The following is a 17726-nucleotide window of genomic DNA, read 5'->3' on the forward strand; positions in this document are numbered from 1 at the left end:
CAGCATCATATGCCAAAATGTATTATGCAGAATAGCATTCGAGGCTAACCAGTACGCACCACTGACATATAGACCAAGAGCCTGCTGTTTGTTTTTCATTAGGATTTTGTCTGGAATTTGCATTTTTAGACTATGCTGAAAGCTCTGTCTCTGTTTTGGGGACAACACTAAGGTTTGCTGAGTGGTGGCCTGGCTCCCGTTCAGGACAGCTCCAGTTTCATCAGCTCCAAACTTGGGAAAAATGCATTTTGAAGCCCTCTCCTCCTTAAAGGCTCTGCATACATGTGGTCAGATTCCTCCTGATGTAACGGTCAGTGCAACAGCATGGGGGATGAATTTGTCCACCGAGGGAAACTATTCAAAGCGGCCTTTTCTATTCTTCCCAGCATATTTTCACTCCAGGCTCCTTAACTATTTAACCCATCTTTTTCCTTCCCCCTTGGCAAAGGGGCAGCCAAGCACAGGCTGCGCTCCTGCTGCGAGGCTGTCACGTAACGATACCTTCCACAGATCTTCTCCATCCCCTCTCCCTAGGCTAAGGGGTCTGCCAGGCTCTCCCTGCCTGTCTGCAGAGCTGGAAGGCTACCAGTGCACTGGAGTGCTGCCGTGCAGTTCGTGGGACCAACCCCACAGCCTGGTGGGGAAAGGCCAGCAGGAGCTGGTGGTGATCCCGAGCAAAGCTGCAGGGTTTTTAGTCTCTCTGATTTTGCCAAGCGCGTTAAAATCGTTTCATCTTGCACGCAGATCTCTGGATCCTAGAAAGGATGAGCAGGGCTGCAGTCCGGGCTGCTCTTTCCAAAGTCTGCAGCATCCTCTGGCGGAGCCGCAAGGAAAGGATGGCCGTCCAGGGGACAGGCGTGATGAGGTTTCGTCTTGCATTGCTAGGGCAGGGTTTGGGGCCTCTAAAAATGTACCCCAACCTCACTCATCTGCAACGTGACCAGGAAGAGCCAAAAATCGCAAACACCCGAAAGCCAACCAGGTGATGCTGTGTATGGGGATCTACCCCCTGTGCTCCCAAGGAAGAGGCAGCCCGCTAATCAGCCTGGGATTTGGGGACTATGCTTCCATTCCTTGCTTTGCTGCAAATGTCCCGGCTGATCTTGGGCAAGCATCTGCAAATTTCTGACGGTTCAGTGGCGCAGGAGCAGAACGTGTATTCGCAGCAGAGTGACCTGGCTGGCAGAAATGCTCCCCAACCTCTCCCCTTTTCCTGGTCTTACTCACCGGGATCAAAGCCCAAAGCCTTCACTCCCAGGCAAAGGAAGAACTCAGATAAAATCTGGGTTCCCAGGCTGCAGTTCTTTCCTGGACTTTGTTGTGTTTTAGCTTAAAGGACAAAACGGGTTGTTGCATCCTGTTTTATTACAACAGCCATGCGTCTGGAGCGCTTGCTCCACATGTGGGGCACCCGGGTTCAGCATCTTCCTCAACCCAAGAGGATTCCGACACCTCTCTGCCGCCTCCCGACCGTTTCATGCCTCCTGTTGAAACTGTGCAGAAAAGAATTAATGATTCAGAGAGAGTGAATAAGACACCCTTCCCTCCCTCTTCCCCCCTCCCCCAGCAATCGGGATACTCTTCAGAGATGAGGGAGACAGGGCTCACTAGGAAGCCACAGGGTAGCATTCACCCCTGAAGCGCACCTGAGCACCCGGGACATTTGGAGAATCAAGTTCATCTCCTCCATCCTGAGAAATGAGACTGGTGGCAGAGGGTAGTGTGAAATCCAGCCGCTGGCATGCAGAAGGAGCGTTGGGAGAATCCCTCCTGGGCAGCTCCACAAAGATTGACACGCCGATACAACCCAGCGCAACAGCGCTGCCAACTTCTGCAGCAATTCACTCAATCCTTATGAAAGCAAGACTAAATTGGACAGGAGCCTGCACTTCATCTTCTCTCCCAACTCCTCTGGGTGAGAACTGTTGAGCAGACCAGGTTTCTGATAAAGTAAAAGCAAACACCATTCCCTTGTGCTAAGATACAGGAATATTATCCTGACATTTTAGCGTGGATCACTCATATTGCTGCTCGTTCTCTCCACTCCTAGAGCTGTGTCTTGACAATAGAAACATTCCCCGAATACAAACAAAATAATCAGGGTTGAAAACCAAATTCATGGCGGAAGCATGCACTCCTCGGTGGGAGTTACCTGTCAGGCTACATTTGCCTCAGCCTGTATGAGTCTAAGCAAGTTGAGTTTGCACTAGTTATTTTTATTCTAAATATTTTTATTCTGTCCTTCCTACGGTAGTCTTGTTTTCACATAACTGTATGAGCATTTTCTAATATCTGGTAGCCAGCAGCCTGACAATTACAGGATCCAGTTTCAAATGTGTGTGACAGAAGTATAGAAAAGAAAGGTAAATGGCATAATAACTTTCGGTGCTGTCTGCCTCTCCGTGATTGTGTTTTTTTTTTTTTTTTAATGGAGGAATTTTTTTTTGCATTACCTCGAGGAGTTACAATCATCATCCAACATTTTTACAAGACATTAAAATTTGAAGATTAAAACCTGCACTTAAGTAAAAATGCTTCCAAGGAGGAATTTATCTGTCATTTGTCTTGGAAACAAGATTTGTGTGCTTAAGTACTTGGCAGCCCACAGAGTGACTTGTCCCATCCGTCAGCTGTTTAAAATCATTTTGCTTGATAAATGACAGCAATACGGGGTCACCGGTGAGAAACAGCATCTCATCCTGCAGGAACAGTGGTTCTGGGAGATGTGAGACACTGTTTGTGCCTCTCCGAAGCCCAGGTTTACCCCACCAACATGCCAACTCTTAGGTTAGTTCATATAACTTTTCTCTTAACCATGGAAATAATCCACTGGGATCCGTACTGCGAGATGGTGATGAGCTGATCTAGCTGGCAGAGCAAACGGGACTGTAAGATAAGACGTTTAATGTGCCTGAGGAACAAACCCACTGTAGACAGCCATTGGCAACAGGAACAATTTAACCTGATTAAAAACTGAAGCACCGCGCTTTGCAAATGTGAAAACAAATTATTTTCTCTTGATTGGACTTTTTTTCAGTTTTGTGGAAGCAGCTACACACAAGCTACAAAATTTCATGGATTCCTGTCCATCAACTTTTCCTGAAGATGTGGATGGATCACTGGAAAAACGAAGTCCCCACAGAATTTATTAATTTCACTGTAGTCTGGCCTGGAGATGTAGAGAGATGGTACTCTACCACACCTGTGTAAACCAAGCCCTGTCAGCCAGCTTGAATAGGTTTTCAGGTCCGGGGCCTTGAAACCTGAGCTGCTGTGAGACTGGAGCGAGGCTGGCTTGCCTTCCCCAATGAACAAAAAAAACCTTGCAGAGAGATCCAAGATTTTCTTCTGCCAGGGGTGGGTACCCTCCCCAAAATAAATCTATAGGCTGGTCTATGTGTATAGGCAAGAGCAAGGCCTGGCACCACCCTGTGGTATTCCTGACCAACGGGAGAGTTGTTGCAGCTTCTTGACAGAAAATAATTAACAGCCTAGCAGGAGGCACTCCAAGTAACGGGGTATAACCAACCCTCCGCCTGCAATTTTGAAGAATTTTGAAGGCTTCGCCAAGAGATCGTGCCCAGCAGCGCCTCTCCTCACGGAGCGCGGGAACACCCGCTGGGCCGGCCCCCTGCCCGCGCCCAAGATGGCTGCCCGCTTCCGGCCCGCTGCCTCCCTCACTCAAGATGGCTGCAAAAGACAGGCGACTGATGTGGGTAAGCCGGGGCGGCCATGTTGCTTTTGGGCAGCAGGGCCCTACCAGGCGGGCCTTCTCCGCGCCGTACCATTCCGCTGAGGAGGGGTGCCGGGGGGGGGGGGGGGAGGAAGCGGTGGTTTCGCCCGGGCGGGAGAAGCGCGGCGGGCGCGGCTGAGGCGGGAGCGGCGCGCCCCGCCTGGCAGGGTAAGGCCCGGGCGGCGGGGAAGCACCCCCGGGGCCGCCGGGAAGCACCCCCCGGGGCTGCCGGGGAGGGGGCCAGGCGGCGGCTGCCGCCTCCACCGCAGCCCTGCCCGGCGGGAGGGTGAGCACCGCCCTCGGTGCGCAGGCCGGGCCTCGACGCCTCACGAGCAGGCATGGCGGCGGCGAGGCCTGGCCCGGGAGCGGGGCTTAGGGGCGGCCTTGCGGTGTCCCCGTGGGCGAGCTGTCCCCTGCGCGGGTGGCAGCCCGGAGGCCCGGCCAGCCTGCCGTGCCCTGAGGAGACGGGCAAGCTCAGGGAAAAACATCTTTGGTTTCTGGTTTTCTTGCAGGGCTCGGGTAGAACCCGTGCGCGCTGCAGGCCGTTAACGCGCATAGAAATCTGTTGGCTGCGCAAAGTAAATGGTAGAAAATAGAAGAGGACTGCAACCGCGTTTTGTCAGTGGTGTAAGGGATAACGCGGTGCGGTGTCTTTCGGATAGGACTGTGAGTGTCAGCGCTGTTCCAGCTGGAAAGTGGGGTCAGCCTCAATTTTTCTTGTGCGAAGAGTATTTCCAGTTGTAGCTCAAAGGTAATGTCCTTGCTTTTGAGTGAGGTAGAAATTAAAGTTCGTTATGTTTAAGAAAAAAGAACTAAACAACTTTAAATTACTCTTGGAGGAATTTGCCTAGCAGTGTGCTGGAAGATAAATTGGGATGCTCTGGATGGTAAGTCATCAACTTATCTGGCAGTGCACAAACGGGCCACAAACTGTGGCAGGAGAGGTGCCGTTGTTTTTACTATTTGCTCAGTGTCCTGACGTACCTAACTTTATGTATCTGCGTTGTGTGGGAATTTATGTGAATAAGCTTCGTTTTCGAGATGATTAATACAGTTGAGTAACTCCAGCTGTTACTTATGTCTTTGTAATGTTCTTTTTCATCTATGTTAGCTTATCTCATTATCATTAACATATTTTATCATCACAATCCTTCAAGACAGGCAAACAGCACAGGAAAAAAAACACAAACAGAAATAAAAAAAAGAATACTAGACGTGGCTTATTTGAGGACTGAAACTAGGTCTTACACGTCTCTGGCAATGAGTCTTATTGCCCTTTACTTAGGGCAGTTTATGTGCTCTTAAGTATTCTGCCTGTTGTACTGTAGCTCTGGTTGTTTAATCTGATCTCGAGTGGTTTGTTTTATCATTCAGGATCTGGGGTGTCACACTGCTGTTACGATCTACCCACGTTGGGCTTATTTTCCCGAGTGGTAGCCCAGGCATCAAGAAGAGCAATTACGTGCTCTTACTCCGTACCAGTGCTTCACAGAGATATTTGGGTAGTTTCTGCTGACGATAAAGATAGCTGAGAGTGTACCAGAACTCTATTTGGTTTGTTGTTTGTTTTTTTTTTCCCGAACACCATCAGTATTTTGAGGCTCCTTGTTTCGATCATCGTCAGGGTGCTTTGTTGTACATGTACATGTAGCTATTGGGAGTTTAAAGGAGCCCTTCTTGGGAAAATAAGGAAGAATTTCCTCCTCGCTTCTCTGAAGAGAAACTTAAGATCTAATTGAAAAGGCTTGGGGAAAATCAAGCAACCAAAGATTATCTATACTTTACAAAAAGCGGGGCATATTTATGTGAAAAAAGAGAATTTTGAGAGCTACGATATTCAATTTCTTTGACCTATTGGTTTTTTCTCCCCTGGATAGTTGGGTGCATAAATCGGTGTGCCTTCACTGTCTTCAATTCAAAAGGTCTGTACTATATCACTCCAGTCAAGGCTCTGGCCCATAGAAATTGAAAAGTGAAAATCCAAGAAAGAATGATGTTTTAGAAATACTTACTGTCCTTCCTACAAATGTCTTTATTTACTGTGTTAATTTTCCTGAATTAGATAGCTGCTATTGACTGTGTTGTCACATCATAAAAAGGAGCGCTATAGTACAGAGTAAATATAAGTCCTTTCTTAGAGATTGGAAGCCACTGTTAGGCTTTATTTTCGAAAACAGCTGTACTTACTCCGGTGTCCTTATTAGAAACTATGATTGAATTGAAATATGTTTTGGCTTTTGCAGTGGTTCTGTTAGATTAATTGCATTTTCTGTAAATCTTGCATACCTGCAAATTCTTTAAAGTAATTATTCCCTTATTACTAGGCACAAAACTGAAAGAAGTTACAAACAAACCCGTAAAATGCAGTATGTGGGGAAAAAAAAAAGTTGTTTTTGTTGAAATCCTCCCATTGAAGTCAGTGTCTCGGAGACTAGCAGCTGGCTGTTTTCAGAAGTAGCTTCATGGTACAGCAGAATGAAGTTTATTAGGGCTGTTAACTTCTAACCAGCTCCCTTCTGCGTGCTGGTTTTGTAAGTGGTGTAGCTGGTTCATGATGACACGCAGTGATCGGTGGTATCTTCCTTGCAGTGGGGTGTGAACCCTGCTGCCTCAGGAGCTCAGAAAGAGTTTCTGAGGGTGTGAGAAAATAGCAGAGGGGTTATGGAGCAGCAGAGCACTCTCCTCATGCAGCATTGCACTTTTTCTGCCTTCGTGACCGTCCGCTGTCCCGCCCAGAAACTTGTTCTGCCCGATTAGCGTGGTGCGTTTGCAGTAGCGAGAAGTGCCGCTTCTCTTGAGATTTGGGCTGGCTTGAGCACTGGAAAGCGAAAGAGATGGGGTACAGCTCTGGGAGTGCTTGGTTTATGGATGCAGTTGGGAGCAAAAGTTAGGATTGTGAAAACCAGGGTGCCTGTTGTTCATAAACGGAGGGATAGAATTAAACCTATTAGTGATGCTGCTATTATTTTTCCTATTTGATTACTGATGATTGTTTCAAGCCAACATTAATCTGTAATTAGAACAAAATATGTCCTTCTCTTGGATTCAGTAACTGGATGATTTACTGCATCATTTGTCATCTGCATTCCCGTTCCTCTGGATGGGAATTCCTTAAGAGTCTTCTCTTGTCATTAAGCATTAATGAAGTGTAAAAAGTAAGAAGAAAATAGCTTTTGTAATATATTGGGTTTAAGAAGCTGCTTCCTTACACCCAAAACGAAAGCAAAATACTTGGAAATCTTCTATTACCTGAACTTTTTTTGTGGGTAAAGAAACAATCTTATGTACTGTTTTATACCCGTGAAGCGCGTTCTACAGTCAAACTCAAGAAACTGTGAAACATGAAAACATGCTATATTCAACACCGCTCCAGAAAACTAAATGTGAATTTCCCCTCCAAATGGTAACAAGAAGTACAGTCTCATCTTTTCTGAAGAAAAAAAAATTGCAAGAACTGATTAATTGGTGGTATTTTTCATTGGAAAGACATTTCACTAAACCATTTCTGGGCTGATTTAATCTAGAACCAGCTGAACTAAAGAGATGATATTGGAACGTACCTCTCCATTTGGCTTAGTATCTGATATTAGTATTAGTAGAGCTCGCATGGGAGCACGTATCGAGAATTTATCACAGACAGGGATCTTAAAAAGGAGCAGGAGGAAATTAGTACATGCTCTGCTCATTGATTTCTTTAAGCGCTACTGATCGGTGAGCTTCACAACCTTGGGGTCAGTTCTGCACAGAAATGGAGAAGGATACCCTGTTGGAAAACATTACGAAGGGCAAGCCAGGGGACAGATCAAGTGGAAGCTTTTGTGAATTTGTTGACTGAATTTGGTATTAACCTCCAGATCTGCACTTCTTTCACCCTTCAAGCATGATGTGGGAGTTGTTAGGGTTATGTCTTCACATAGCTAGTGATCATTGGTAGGGAATAGTTGCCAAATGTTGAGTTCAGAGTGTTTTAAAGATGCCTACTGGTATTCATAAGGCAGAGACTCTGATAATTATTGAACGTGTGTAGAAGTCTAGATGTGAGCAGTCCTTTTCCGATAGAATTTTGACAATGCTATTTTGCATATTCCCCTCCTCAATTTTTAGCTTCTATGGGATGTTTCAACACCTGCTTTGTCTTTTTCTTCTAGTTCCCTAAGTATTTTTTCTGTAGTGATATTTTTGTTTTCTTTTCTCTGAGTAAATGTCTTTGAACTTGCTAGCAGTGACGAGCGCAGGAGTGAGGAGGTTCTGCACCAGCTAGGTGAGAAGGCTGAGGTACCAAGTAATCTCATTGATTCGAGTGGGACGTCTCGCAGGAGCTCATGGAGTACTCAGGATCAGACCCCCAGTTATGTACAAATGTTTGAGGTTCTCCATAACTCAAATTTACAGGAATTTTATATCTAGTAGAAATCTTGTCCATTTCCTGCTAATGTAGCAGTACGTGTTCTAGTGACATTTAATTGGGTCATTAGAAAAATCGGTTTAAATCTTTAAATGCAGTTTTTAAAACATTATTTAGGATGTCATAAGCATTGAATGCCTCATGCTTTGTAGATTTAGAAGATGATTATCCTCTGCGGTGCCTGCTGCTGTAGCTTGTAATAGGAAGAGTATTCTCAAAGCTATCTCTTGAGCCCGCTATCCAAACCTATTCACTCTAAGCTATGTATTGTATTCGACTTTCCGGTACTTTATGTTGAAGACATGTTTGTCTTCTTAATAAGACAGTTTGTATCTGCCAGGAATGTGTTTAATACAATGTCAAACATAATTTAGATGAGAAGTGAAAGTACAGTTTGTCATTTTCTGCCAACCATTATTACTGTGAGAGGGAAGCACAGCAAGCCAAGCTTAAATGGAGCCTTTAAGCAGTAACAAGCTGATTTGTCTGTTTATTTTGGGCTAGTGTTCTTCCCTTGGTTACAAAGCTGTTGTAAGCATGTGCTAAATAACAGACATTTTAAAGCTATGTTAGATTGGGAATATCAGCTTAGAGGGTCAGATCAGAGCATCTAAAGGCCTCAGTAAGATTGACAGCACTGTCGTTGTGTTTTATGGGCAAGGGTAAATGGGACTTCTTGTTCCAGCAGTATAGGCATTGTATGCATGTTGAGACAGGAAGGCCACAGAGTACTCTAACATCAGATTTACTGTAATAATAGCTAGTATCTGTCTCTACAGCTGGTGGAGAAATGCAAATTGTTCTTTCTGAAAAGGTCAAAAAACTTCTGACCCCTCTGTTTGTTGATTGAGAGGGAGCAGCTTTGAAATATTTTTCAAATAAAACGCTATTACCTCCTCAAAAAAATTGTAACTGTCTCTAGATATGTAGTTTGTCCCTGTGTATTATTTAAGTGGCTAAATACATCAGAACCATACTAACTATCATTATTAACCCCTAGGTCTGATTGTTTACGTGGGGGGAGGAGAGGCTGTTGTGGAACGGAAACAGAATTGAACCAGATCCCAAGATTTATTCCCCTGCTTTGGCACAAGGGGCTGCCTGGCACGGTGAGTGGAACCTAGTGTGATTGTGAAAACACAGGCTCTGTTTCAACACCAGCCTGGAAACAATCGGAAGTGACTTGCTATGCTTCAGTTCCCCCTTTGTACAAGAGTGGGGAAACATGCTTGTTTCTACTATAAATTGTTGTGACCTCTACTGTTGAAAAGTACTTGTTTGAAGAATGTTTTATTATTAAGCTGGGCCAATCACTTTACTTGTATTTTGTTACTGTTACCATCTGTGCTACAGAATGTTCACTCTGAAGGGTTATCCTAGAGTGTAAATCTAAATCTGTGACTGCAGTAGTCCAAGTGTGTTTGCTGATGATGGTTGCACTGATAGAAGTAACCTTGAGGTCTTTGCCACGTCTTGTAAATTAGGAATTAGGACGTGGATCTCCACTGAGCTTTTTGTGTGGTTGATGTTGTATGTGAACGAAAAGACAGCTCGTGGAAGAGAGAGAGCAAGCATTCAAACATTTGTCTGTTTTTCTGGCAGGATGGAGAAAAAGAAAATACTAATGAAATCCAAGGTTGCTGCTCCGAACCTCCTGAGGGCACTGCATTCTCTGTACCAGTTTGGTCACCTCTGTGATGTGACAGTTCACACACAACATCTCGGGATTCAGGAGGAGTTTCTGGTTCACAAAGCTGTCTTGGCAGCTTCTAGCAATTATTTCAAGGGGCTTTTCCTGCATGATGAGATGCTGGACACCAAGAATTGCACAGTGACTCTGCAAGACATTTACACAGAAGAGTTCACCTCTTTCCTGGAGTTTGTTTACACTGCAGAAGTGGAGATTGAAGCGGAAAAACTGCAACGGATGAAAGAAATAGCCGAAAGACTTGAATGCAAGGATTTGCTTGACATTTGTGAAGAAGTGAAAGCAGAGGGCAGGAAGAGTTTAGATTTGAGCCTCAATCTGAAAGGTCAGCTGTGTGACAATGGTGGGCCGCAGTGGACTTGCATGCAGCAAGGGGAGAACCGCAAACTGAGTAACTCTTCCCAAGTTGTGGCAATACCCGTGCAGAGGAAACTTTGGGATAGGCAAAAACATAAAAAGTTGCTGGCTGGCTGCGAACTCACTGAAGGCCAACCAGCAAGCCTGGAGCGAGAGGACACTGCTTTTCCAGAACGAAAATCCAGGACAGCAAAGCTATCAAAGTGTAACAAGACGGATAACAGAAACAGACTCAGTATGGATATTGTCAGTCTGGAAAATGAGAATAGTCATTCTCTCCTAAGTCAGGCTGAGTCAAAAGAAGCCTCCGTAGTAATTAGGAACACTCTGCCTGAGCAGTGGGAAGATGAAAACAGTTTAATTTCCAAATTTGCCAGTAAAATGCAACGTAGGAAATCACCACGGCATGTGGCAAAAGCCTTGCCACAGATTGCATGCAAGAAGTGCAACAAATCATTCTGTTTTATTGAGCAGTACCAGTCGCACATCCAGCTCAAGCATGACGTTAATCTGGCTGTCAAGTATAGCTGTAATACGTGTCAGCAGCTCTTTTCTACTCACCAGAATCTCCGGCAGCATCACCTCACCATTCATAGTGATGAGCGGGGCTTCTCCTGTGTGTTTTGCAACAAGAATTTTAAGCGCCAGAAGGACAGAAACGACCATATCCGCAGGGCGCATGAGAAGAAGCGGGATCCCCAGGCCTGCCCATACTGCGACAAGGTCATCAGCTCCAAGTGTGGCCTGACAGTCCACATACGAACGCACACAGGGGAGAAACCTTATAAATGCGAACACTGCCCCGCCAGCTTTGCTCAGAGGTCTGCTTACAATACCCATGTAAGGTATAGCATTCTCTATGTGTGTGTCCGTCCGTCCGTGCATGCGCGGAAAAATGCGTCTTCTCTCTGGGCACCAGGTTGAAAGTGTTCCTGAAGTCCTGTCTGCTTTAGTTCCAGAATTCCTTGGATCCAATCAGAAGTGTGTTGAAATCGGCACGGATTTTTTCCATTGACCTCATCAAGCTCTCAGTCTGGATTACTGGATTGAGGTCTCCCAGACTGGGAATTTAGGCAAATGTTTCCCATTGAATCAAAAAGGACTTGTGCAACTGGATCTGTTAGGTGATTTTGGAAGCCTCAGATTTTGGGGTTTTTTTAATAGGAGCCTGAAAAGAATCGGCATCTGTTTAAAATGTACAGGAAAACACTCATTTCATAAACATAGGGGCAGCGTGGTGCTTTTTAGGATGGTTTTCATGGACCAAATATCCGGCATGCTGTTTTACTCGGTAACGTGAACTTCCGGATAGGCTTAATAAGTGCAGCCTGAGTGAAAACAAGATGTTTAAATTGCACAGCGGTTTCCAGAACTGCAGAAACCACTGTACATGTCAAACGTCTCTGTACCCTGCCTGTGTGGTACAGGAGATCGGTGGTTTTCTACTGGATCCCAGCTTCCCCTGTAAAAAATGTCCTAATTTATTTGTAATTCAGTCCAGTAGCAGAAAAAAACATTCCATATGTGTCATGAGTGTAGTTCATAGCTTGTTCCATGTACTGAGTAGCAATAAGTAGAGTTAACCACTACAATTGATGGCTTACAAGGGGATCTGTTTTGTTTTTCCATATAGGCATTTAATCTGTATTTCCCTTGTTTTAAGTCCATAGTTTCTTATCCTGTCCACCATGGCCTTGGAGGAAAATTTACAGTCTATCCTATGTTACTAGTCAGATGATGAATATGTATACCTGAGAGGTACCATCCTTGGTGAACTGAGGCCTTCTAATTTTCTTTAATTAACTGGTCCAACTACATAAAATTTCCCCGTTCCCAGCTCTCCAAACATGCTGTTAATTTCTTAAATGGTATGAAGAACAATCGGAAGGAAGCGACTCTTCCTCTGAGGCAAACATGTCTGAACTGAAACAATTAAACCTATTGAAGTTGTGCTCTGTGGTCTGTCTGTTTGTTTGTTTTAACAGAAAAATCCATGAGTCTGGGCAAGAAGGGAAGCTTATGCCTGTCTATTGGATGGTAGTTCCGCCTGCACATAGACAAAACGCAACAAGCTGTGACAAAGATCCTGACAGAGAGACATGGGACGGGACATCAGAGGCTGAACGACAAAAGTGTGTGAGGCACGAAGAGGCCACAAATCATGGTGAAGAACCCGGGCGTTCATCTGTTACCAAAGCAGACTGTAGCAATGAGCAAGAGGAACAGAAGCGGAAATATAAGGAAGCTGAAGCAAGAAGTGAACAAATGAATGAAGAAAGGGATGAAGATGAAATGAGTGTGAAGGGCGAGGAGGAGGTAGATTATGAAGCGGGGTGTTCAGAAGTTGAAGATAGTAGAGATAATGAGGAGGTCTGTACTGAGGAGGATGAGGAGGATGATGAATACTCTAATGAGAAGGACGGTGAAGAACATGAATCAGATGAACCATTTAAAATAAGGAAGGTAAATAAAAGTGGGGTGAATAAGAAATCTGTCTATGTAATAACGTGCGATAAATGTAACGAGCAGTTTGTCTCCCGGAAAAAGTATGTGGATCACTGCAGAGATGTCCACCAGTCCTTGCCTGGTAAAGTCTATCAGTGTGACATCTGCAGCAAGTCGTTTGCTAGTTACAACAGCTGGAAGGAGCATCGAGCATGTGTCCACACTGAAGAAAGGCAGTTTGCCTGCACCCTTTGCAATGCTACTTTTAAAAGAAAGAGAGATGTGAGGACGCATTATATGCGGAAGCACGAAGGCAGAGTCAAACGCCCTCTCTGCTCTGTCTGCGGGAAGATCCTCAGCTCCCGAACGGCACTTGTGTTTCATATGCGGACGCATACAGGAGAAAAACCTTATGAATGTGGCATTTGTCACTCAAAATTTGCTCAGCCATCGCAACTTAAGATCCATACCAGGTCAGCCTACAGTACTGCTTCTCCCATTACCACTCCCTGCATGCCCAGTGTACTTCAGCACTTCTTTTTCCTCTTCTGACTTCCTAGCTCTGAGTCATTCTCCTCGCGTGTCCTTATAACAGGAACACTGGGATATAACTTGTTCTGTAGTATCTGTGATTAATTCTTTTACGTAAAGGCTTTGTCTGCATCTGGTCGTTGCATCAGTTTTGGTAGGGATTTTGAAACATGCTGTATCTGAACTTGTAAGCAAAAACCAGTCTTTTGAGACAGTCTTCGAAATAAGATGATGGCCTTCACTGATGAAAAATAGCATAGGTTGAAGAATTAGTCAAGGTCCTCAGAGACCCAGATGTTGAGCCCTGCTCACTCTTTATCACTCTGAGGAAGTCATTTAGTGTGCGATTTAATTTCTTGTATGCAGTACAAAAGCTGGACTTCTCATCTGGGCTCCCTCTGTGGTCATTGGAGCTAGACTGGATTAATTGGTCTCTGGTGGTGTCTGTGTTAAATGTGTCCTCTCCTAGGAGAGGGTGAATCATCCCATGGAATTTCCCATCTTTCTTCGAACAGGGAGCCTAGCAGATAGCTTATAAGAGGAGGTTAACTGTTGAAGAGCTAGAAGAGGTGAGAGAAATCCTGTTACTAGAGACTATGGACCCATACAATGGGGACAGTAGCTTTCTTCCATCTCCTACGTGTTCTTATGGTGATTTAAAAAATGGTGAGGCATACTGATTCAGGACCAGCAAGACATCTGAAATGTCAAGGTAATCTGTGTCAGCTGAAAAGCAGCAGAGCTGCGCTGCGTGTAAGATGTGGTATGACTGCAACAAAACGTTGACTCATGGGGTTTGTGTTGGGTAACTGGCTGTCTCATATTTGCAGCATTTTGCCTGACAACTCAAAACTATCCGTGTTTTTGCACATCGTAGTATTTGGTTTGGAATAAGGGAAATCAGCACAGTGTTAAGACCAAACATTAGGCTCAGACTTTTTCTGATTTGAGCTAGTTGAAAATCATGTGTTCAGAAACATTGCTTGCCTGACTTTCCATAGTGCCTTTTGTCTGAAAAATGGGAATATCCTGCCAGTTAAAGTTTGCAGGCCTGAGGACATGAGGTCATGGAAGCCAAGAATGTGGCCCGCATTTCCCAAGAGATCTGCTGCTGGCATTGTGCTGGGGACGGTCTGGATGCACTTTCAGTCTCTAGTGCGCAGCATCAGCTTGTCATCGTCCCTACTTTCTCCCTTCCGATGCTGGTACCATGAGCTGTAACTTGTGAAAAAACGGTGGATTTTGTAGGGCCTGAGAGTGAGGAAAAGCTAAACCTTAAATGGGAATTTTAGTGCTTTAGTGTAGCACCTGTACTGGCAAATGCGCTATTTCCAGACTGAGCAGAATGTACTTTTTCCCACTTCATTTAAAAAAATGAAGTATGTCGCCTGTAGCGTGTAGAATGTAATTTCAAGTACAGTATTTTAAGAATGCACTACAAGAGCTAATTTATTAATACTCAATTGTGTTTTGTTCCATTTAGGTCCCATACAGGGGAAAAGCCATATATTTGCGAGGACTGTGGGGCTTGCTTTGCAGATAAAGGCAAGCTCACGGGCCACAAAAGGACCCACACAGGTAGGCATTAAATACTTCCTTCCGTCTGGTTCCTCCCTTTATACTGCTGGAAATTGCTAGCTGGGATTTGAAGAAAGTGCACACTTGTTTTTGTAACTCGCAGAAGAGATGTCAAGTACCAGAAAGGAACTACTAGGGATAGAAAGACATTTGGAAACCAACTTTGAAGTACAAAATTTTGCTGAAAGAGTTCAGAATGTCCGAAGAGGCTGGGAAAGGCTGAGACAGTTGGGGTTGTTCAGCCTGGAGAAGAGAAGGCTCTGGGGAAACCTTGTTGCGGCCTTCCAGTACCTAAAGGGGGCCTACAGGAGAGCTGGGGAAGGACTTTTTACTAGGGCATGTAGTGATAGGACGAGGGGGAATGGCTTCAAACTGGAAGAGGGCAGGTTTAGGTTAAACATTAGGAAGAAATTTTTCACTTTGAGGGTGGTATTGCACTGGAACAGGTTGTCCAGAAAAGCTGTGGATGCCCCATCCCTGGAGGTGTTCAAGGCCAGGCTGGACGTGGCCTTGGGCAACCTGGTCTAGTGGGAGGTGTCCCTGCCCATGGCATGGGGGTTGTAACTCGATGATCTTCAAGGTCCCTTCCAACCTAAACCATTCTATGATTCTGTGTCTTTTTCTCTTTACTCAGGAGAGCGCCTTTTTAAATGTGATGTGTGTGGAAAGCATTTTGCCACCAATGAATATTTAAAATGCCATAAACAATGCCACATGGGTGCTAAGCCCTACAAGTGTGAGGTTTGTGGGAAGACGTTTGGACTGAGAGCCTCGCTAGCCCAGCACAGTAACGTCCATGCAGGTAACGAAACAAACTCATCAGAGCTGGGAAAATAAACAGCACTGGAAGCTCGGATCTGAAGTACTTTCCAGCTTGGATGGTGACGTTTTATTCCAGAACCACTTCTATAAGCTCCTTGGTGATGAGGAGTAGCAGGGCTCATACCGATTCTGGCTTCTTAAACAGGGCACAATACTGTCTTGTATGATATCAGACGTTGCTTGTTCGCAAGACCGAGGCCTGTTTTGTGCTGCTGAAGGATGTCGGAGCAGAGAGCGGCTGTAGTTGCTGTTAATTCCACTTGCAAGATCAAAGAGCTGTTCTCAGGCTTTCCTTTGCAGCCAAGAAACATTTACCACATAACCTTAAAAACCGGGTCCTCAAGCGTGTGTCTCCTACGTACATCGCTTTATCAATATTGGTCTTTTAAAAATTCTTTGTGCTTTTTGTCTGCTGAAATTAAGGCCAAGAGAAGCTGCCTTCTAAGTCTGTGCTTCCTGGTGGGTTTGTTTTTGTTTGTTTTAGAGACCCGTCCGTATTTCTGTGAGCAGTGTGGGAAAACGTTCACCCAACAGGGCGCTCTCCGGCGCCACCAGCGCATTCACACCGGGGAAAAGCCGTACAAGTGCAGAGCTTGCGAGAGAACCTTCACGGACATGTCCACCTTGCGCAGACACGTGTCGGTATGCTGCCCCTCGGGTGTCTTTGTGGCAGGCAGACTACAGTGGCGATTTTTAACTACTGAGAGAAGTTTCTTGCCTTAATGAGGGTTCACGTTGGTGATGAATATTAGGGTTGGGGGGTTGATCTGCCATCTATACACAGCTTTTAAAATACGTATTTCTGAAGTGCGCAGAATTTTCCCCCAGTAGCACAGCAGCTCCCACTACTGGCTGTCCAACCAGTCGCCTCCCGAGCATTCCTGTTGCCTTCAAAAGGAAAACCTAATCTTATCAAAATGTATGAGGAAGGACTGGTTATTTAAAATGCTTATTACTGATTGAATCCTTTTCTGAAAAAAGGAACGGTACCACATTTTATGTTACCGCAGTCTCTGCAGTCCTTTAAGCCTCTTACCCAGAGGCCGTAATGTGATGGTTTATAGTGCCTTCATGTTGCAGATGAATGTGATTTTTACGTGCTTCCAGCATTGTGATAGGCTGAAAAATGGATTGCTGAGCTTAGCTGTTTTCAGAGACCTTTGAGTCCTTGAAGTGGCTGCTAAGACAGAACATAAGGGTTTTTTTTTTCCAATTACAAGTTTTCGAGTTAATGTTTGCCTGTGTGTTAAAACTCTAGCTTCTTTTGGAAGTGTTCCCTGACAGCGGAGCGAGAAAATCAGTACGGATTTGGCAAAACAGACTTGTTCTTGCATTTCAGAGTTCAGCTTTTGCATTTGAGAGTTAACCCGCATACTATTTGGTTTTGCACTGGGTTAAATCTTCAGTTATTAAAGTTGTTGTTAGAAAAAAAACTTCAGATGTAATTGTTTCCCCCACCACCACCTTTTTTTTTTTTTTATTTTCCTAGATTCATGACCGGAATGCTCACTGGAGGAGTTTCTTAATAGATCTTACAACCAAAAAAGACCACAACTGGTCCAAAATAGAAACGTTCTCGGACGCCTGTATGGGTGAAGACTCTGCGCTGGAAATTTGGTCGCTTGACCAAGGTAAACTTTATAAACCAGAAAGCGGTAGTCTTAAAGAAGTAGAAGATGCGCCACCTAATGTTAGTAACGCGGAAGACGCCGGTCGCTCCCTTTTGTGCCTATGACGTCAGTTACCGCCGTGACGCTGTGTCACACTGGTCCCGCGTCGAACGCGTTGTGAGAGCCCGCCGGGCTTGGTGCGCGCGCGGCCCCTGCTGTCGCTGTCAATTACTCCTCTTTCTGTTTTGTAATAAAGATGCGCTCATCGCGTAAGCGGCCGCCCATCCCCTAACTGATTTATTTGCATAAAACTGACTGCAGAAAACTGTTAATTTGATAAGAATAAGGACGCGGGTGGTTCTCCGCGACGGGCGGAGGGACCCCGCTGGGGAGGGCCGGGCGCGCTGGGCCGCGTTGCTTAGCAACGCCCGGCGCTCCGCGTGACGCCACTTCCTGCGCGCCGCGGCCGCGCCTGCGCCAACGGCTGCCAACGGCCGTTGTCGGGGCAGGGGGCGGGGCTATGCGCGGCGGCGCTTC

General features: G+C 45.4%; 1 protein-coding gene across 1 annotated transcript; it reads left to right on the forward strand.

The window, feature by feature from the left end:
- Positions 1-9741: 9741 nt before the first annotated feature.
- GZF1 (GDNF inducible zinc finger protein 1) lies at positions 9742-17411 on the forward strand (the record flags this gene model as incomplete). Its single annotated transcript, XM_082481788.1, has 6 exons — positions 9742-11048; positions 12189-13121; positions 14663-14757; positions 15392-15559; positions 16064-16221; positions 17069-17411. The coding sequence occupies 6 exons, from the start codon at positions 9742-9744 to the stop codon at positions 17312-17314; spliced, it is 2907 nt and encodes a 968-aa protein (XP_082337914.1). The 3' UTR covers positions 17315-17411.
- Between the last annotated feature and the right edge of the window lie 315 nt (positions 17412-17726).

This window comes from Vanellus vanellus, assembly GCF_965231255.1.
Source record: "Vanellus vanellus genome assembly, chromosome: 3".
NCBI classification, from domain to species: Eukaryota; Metazoa; Chordata; class Aves; order Charadriiformes; family Charadriidae; genus Vanellus; species Vanellus vanellus.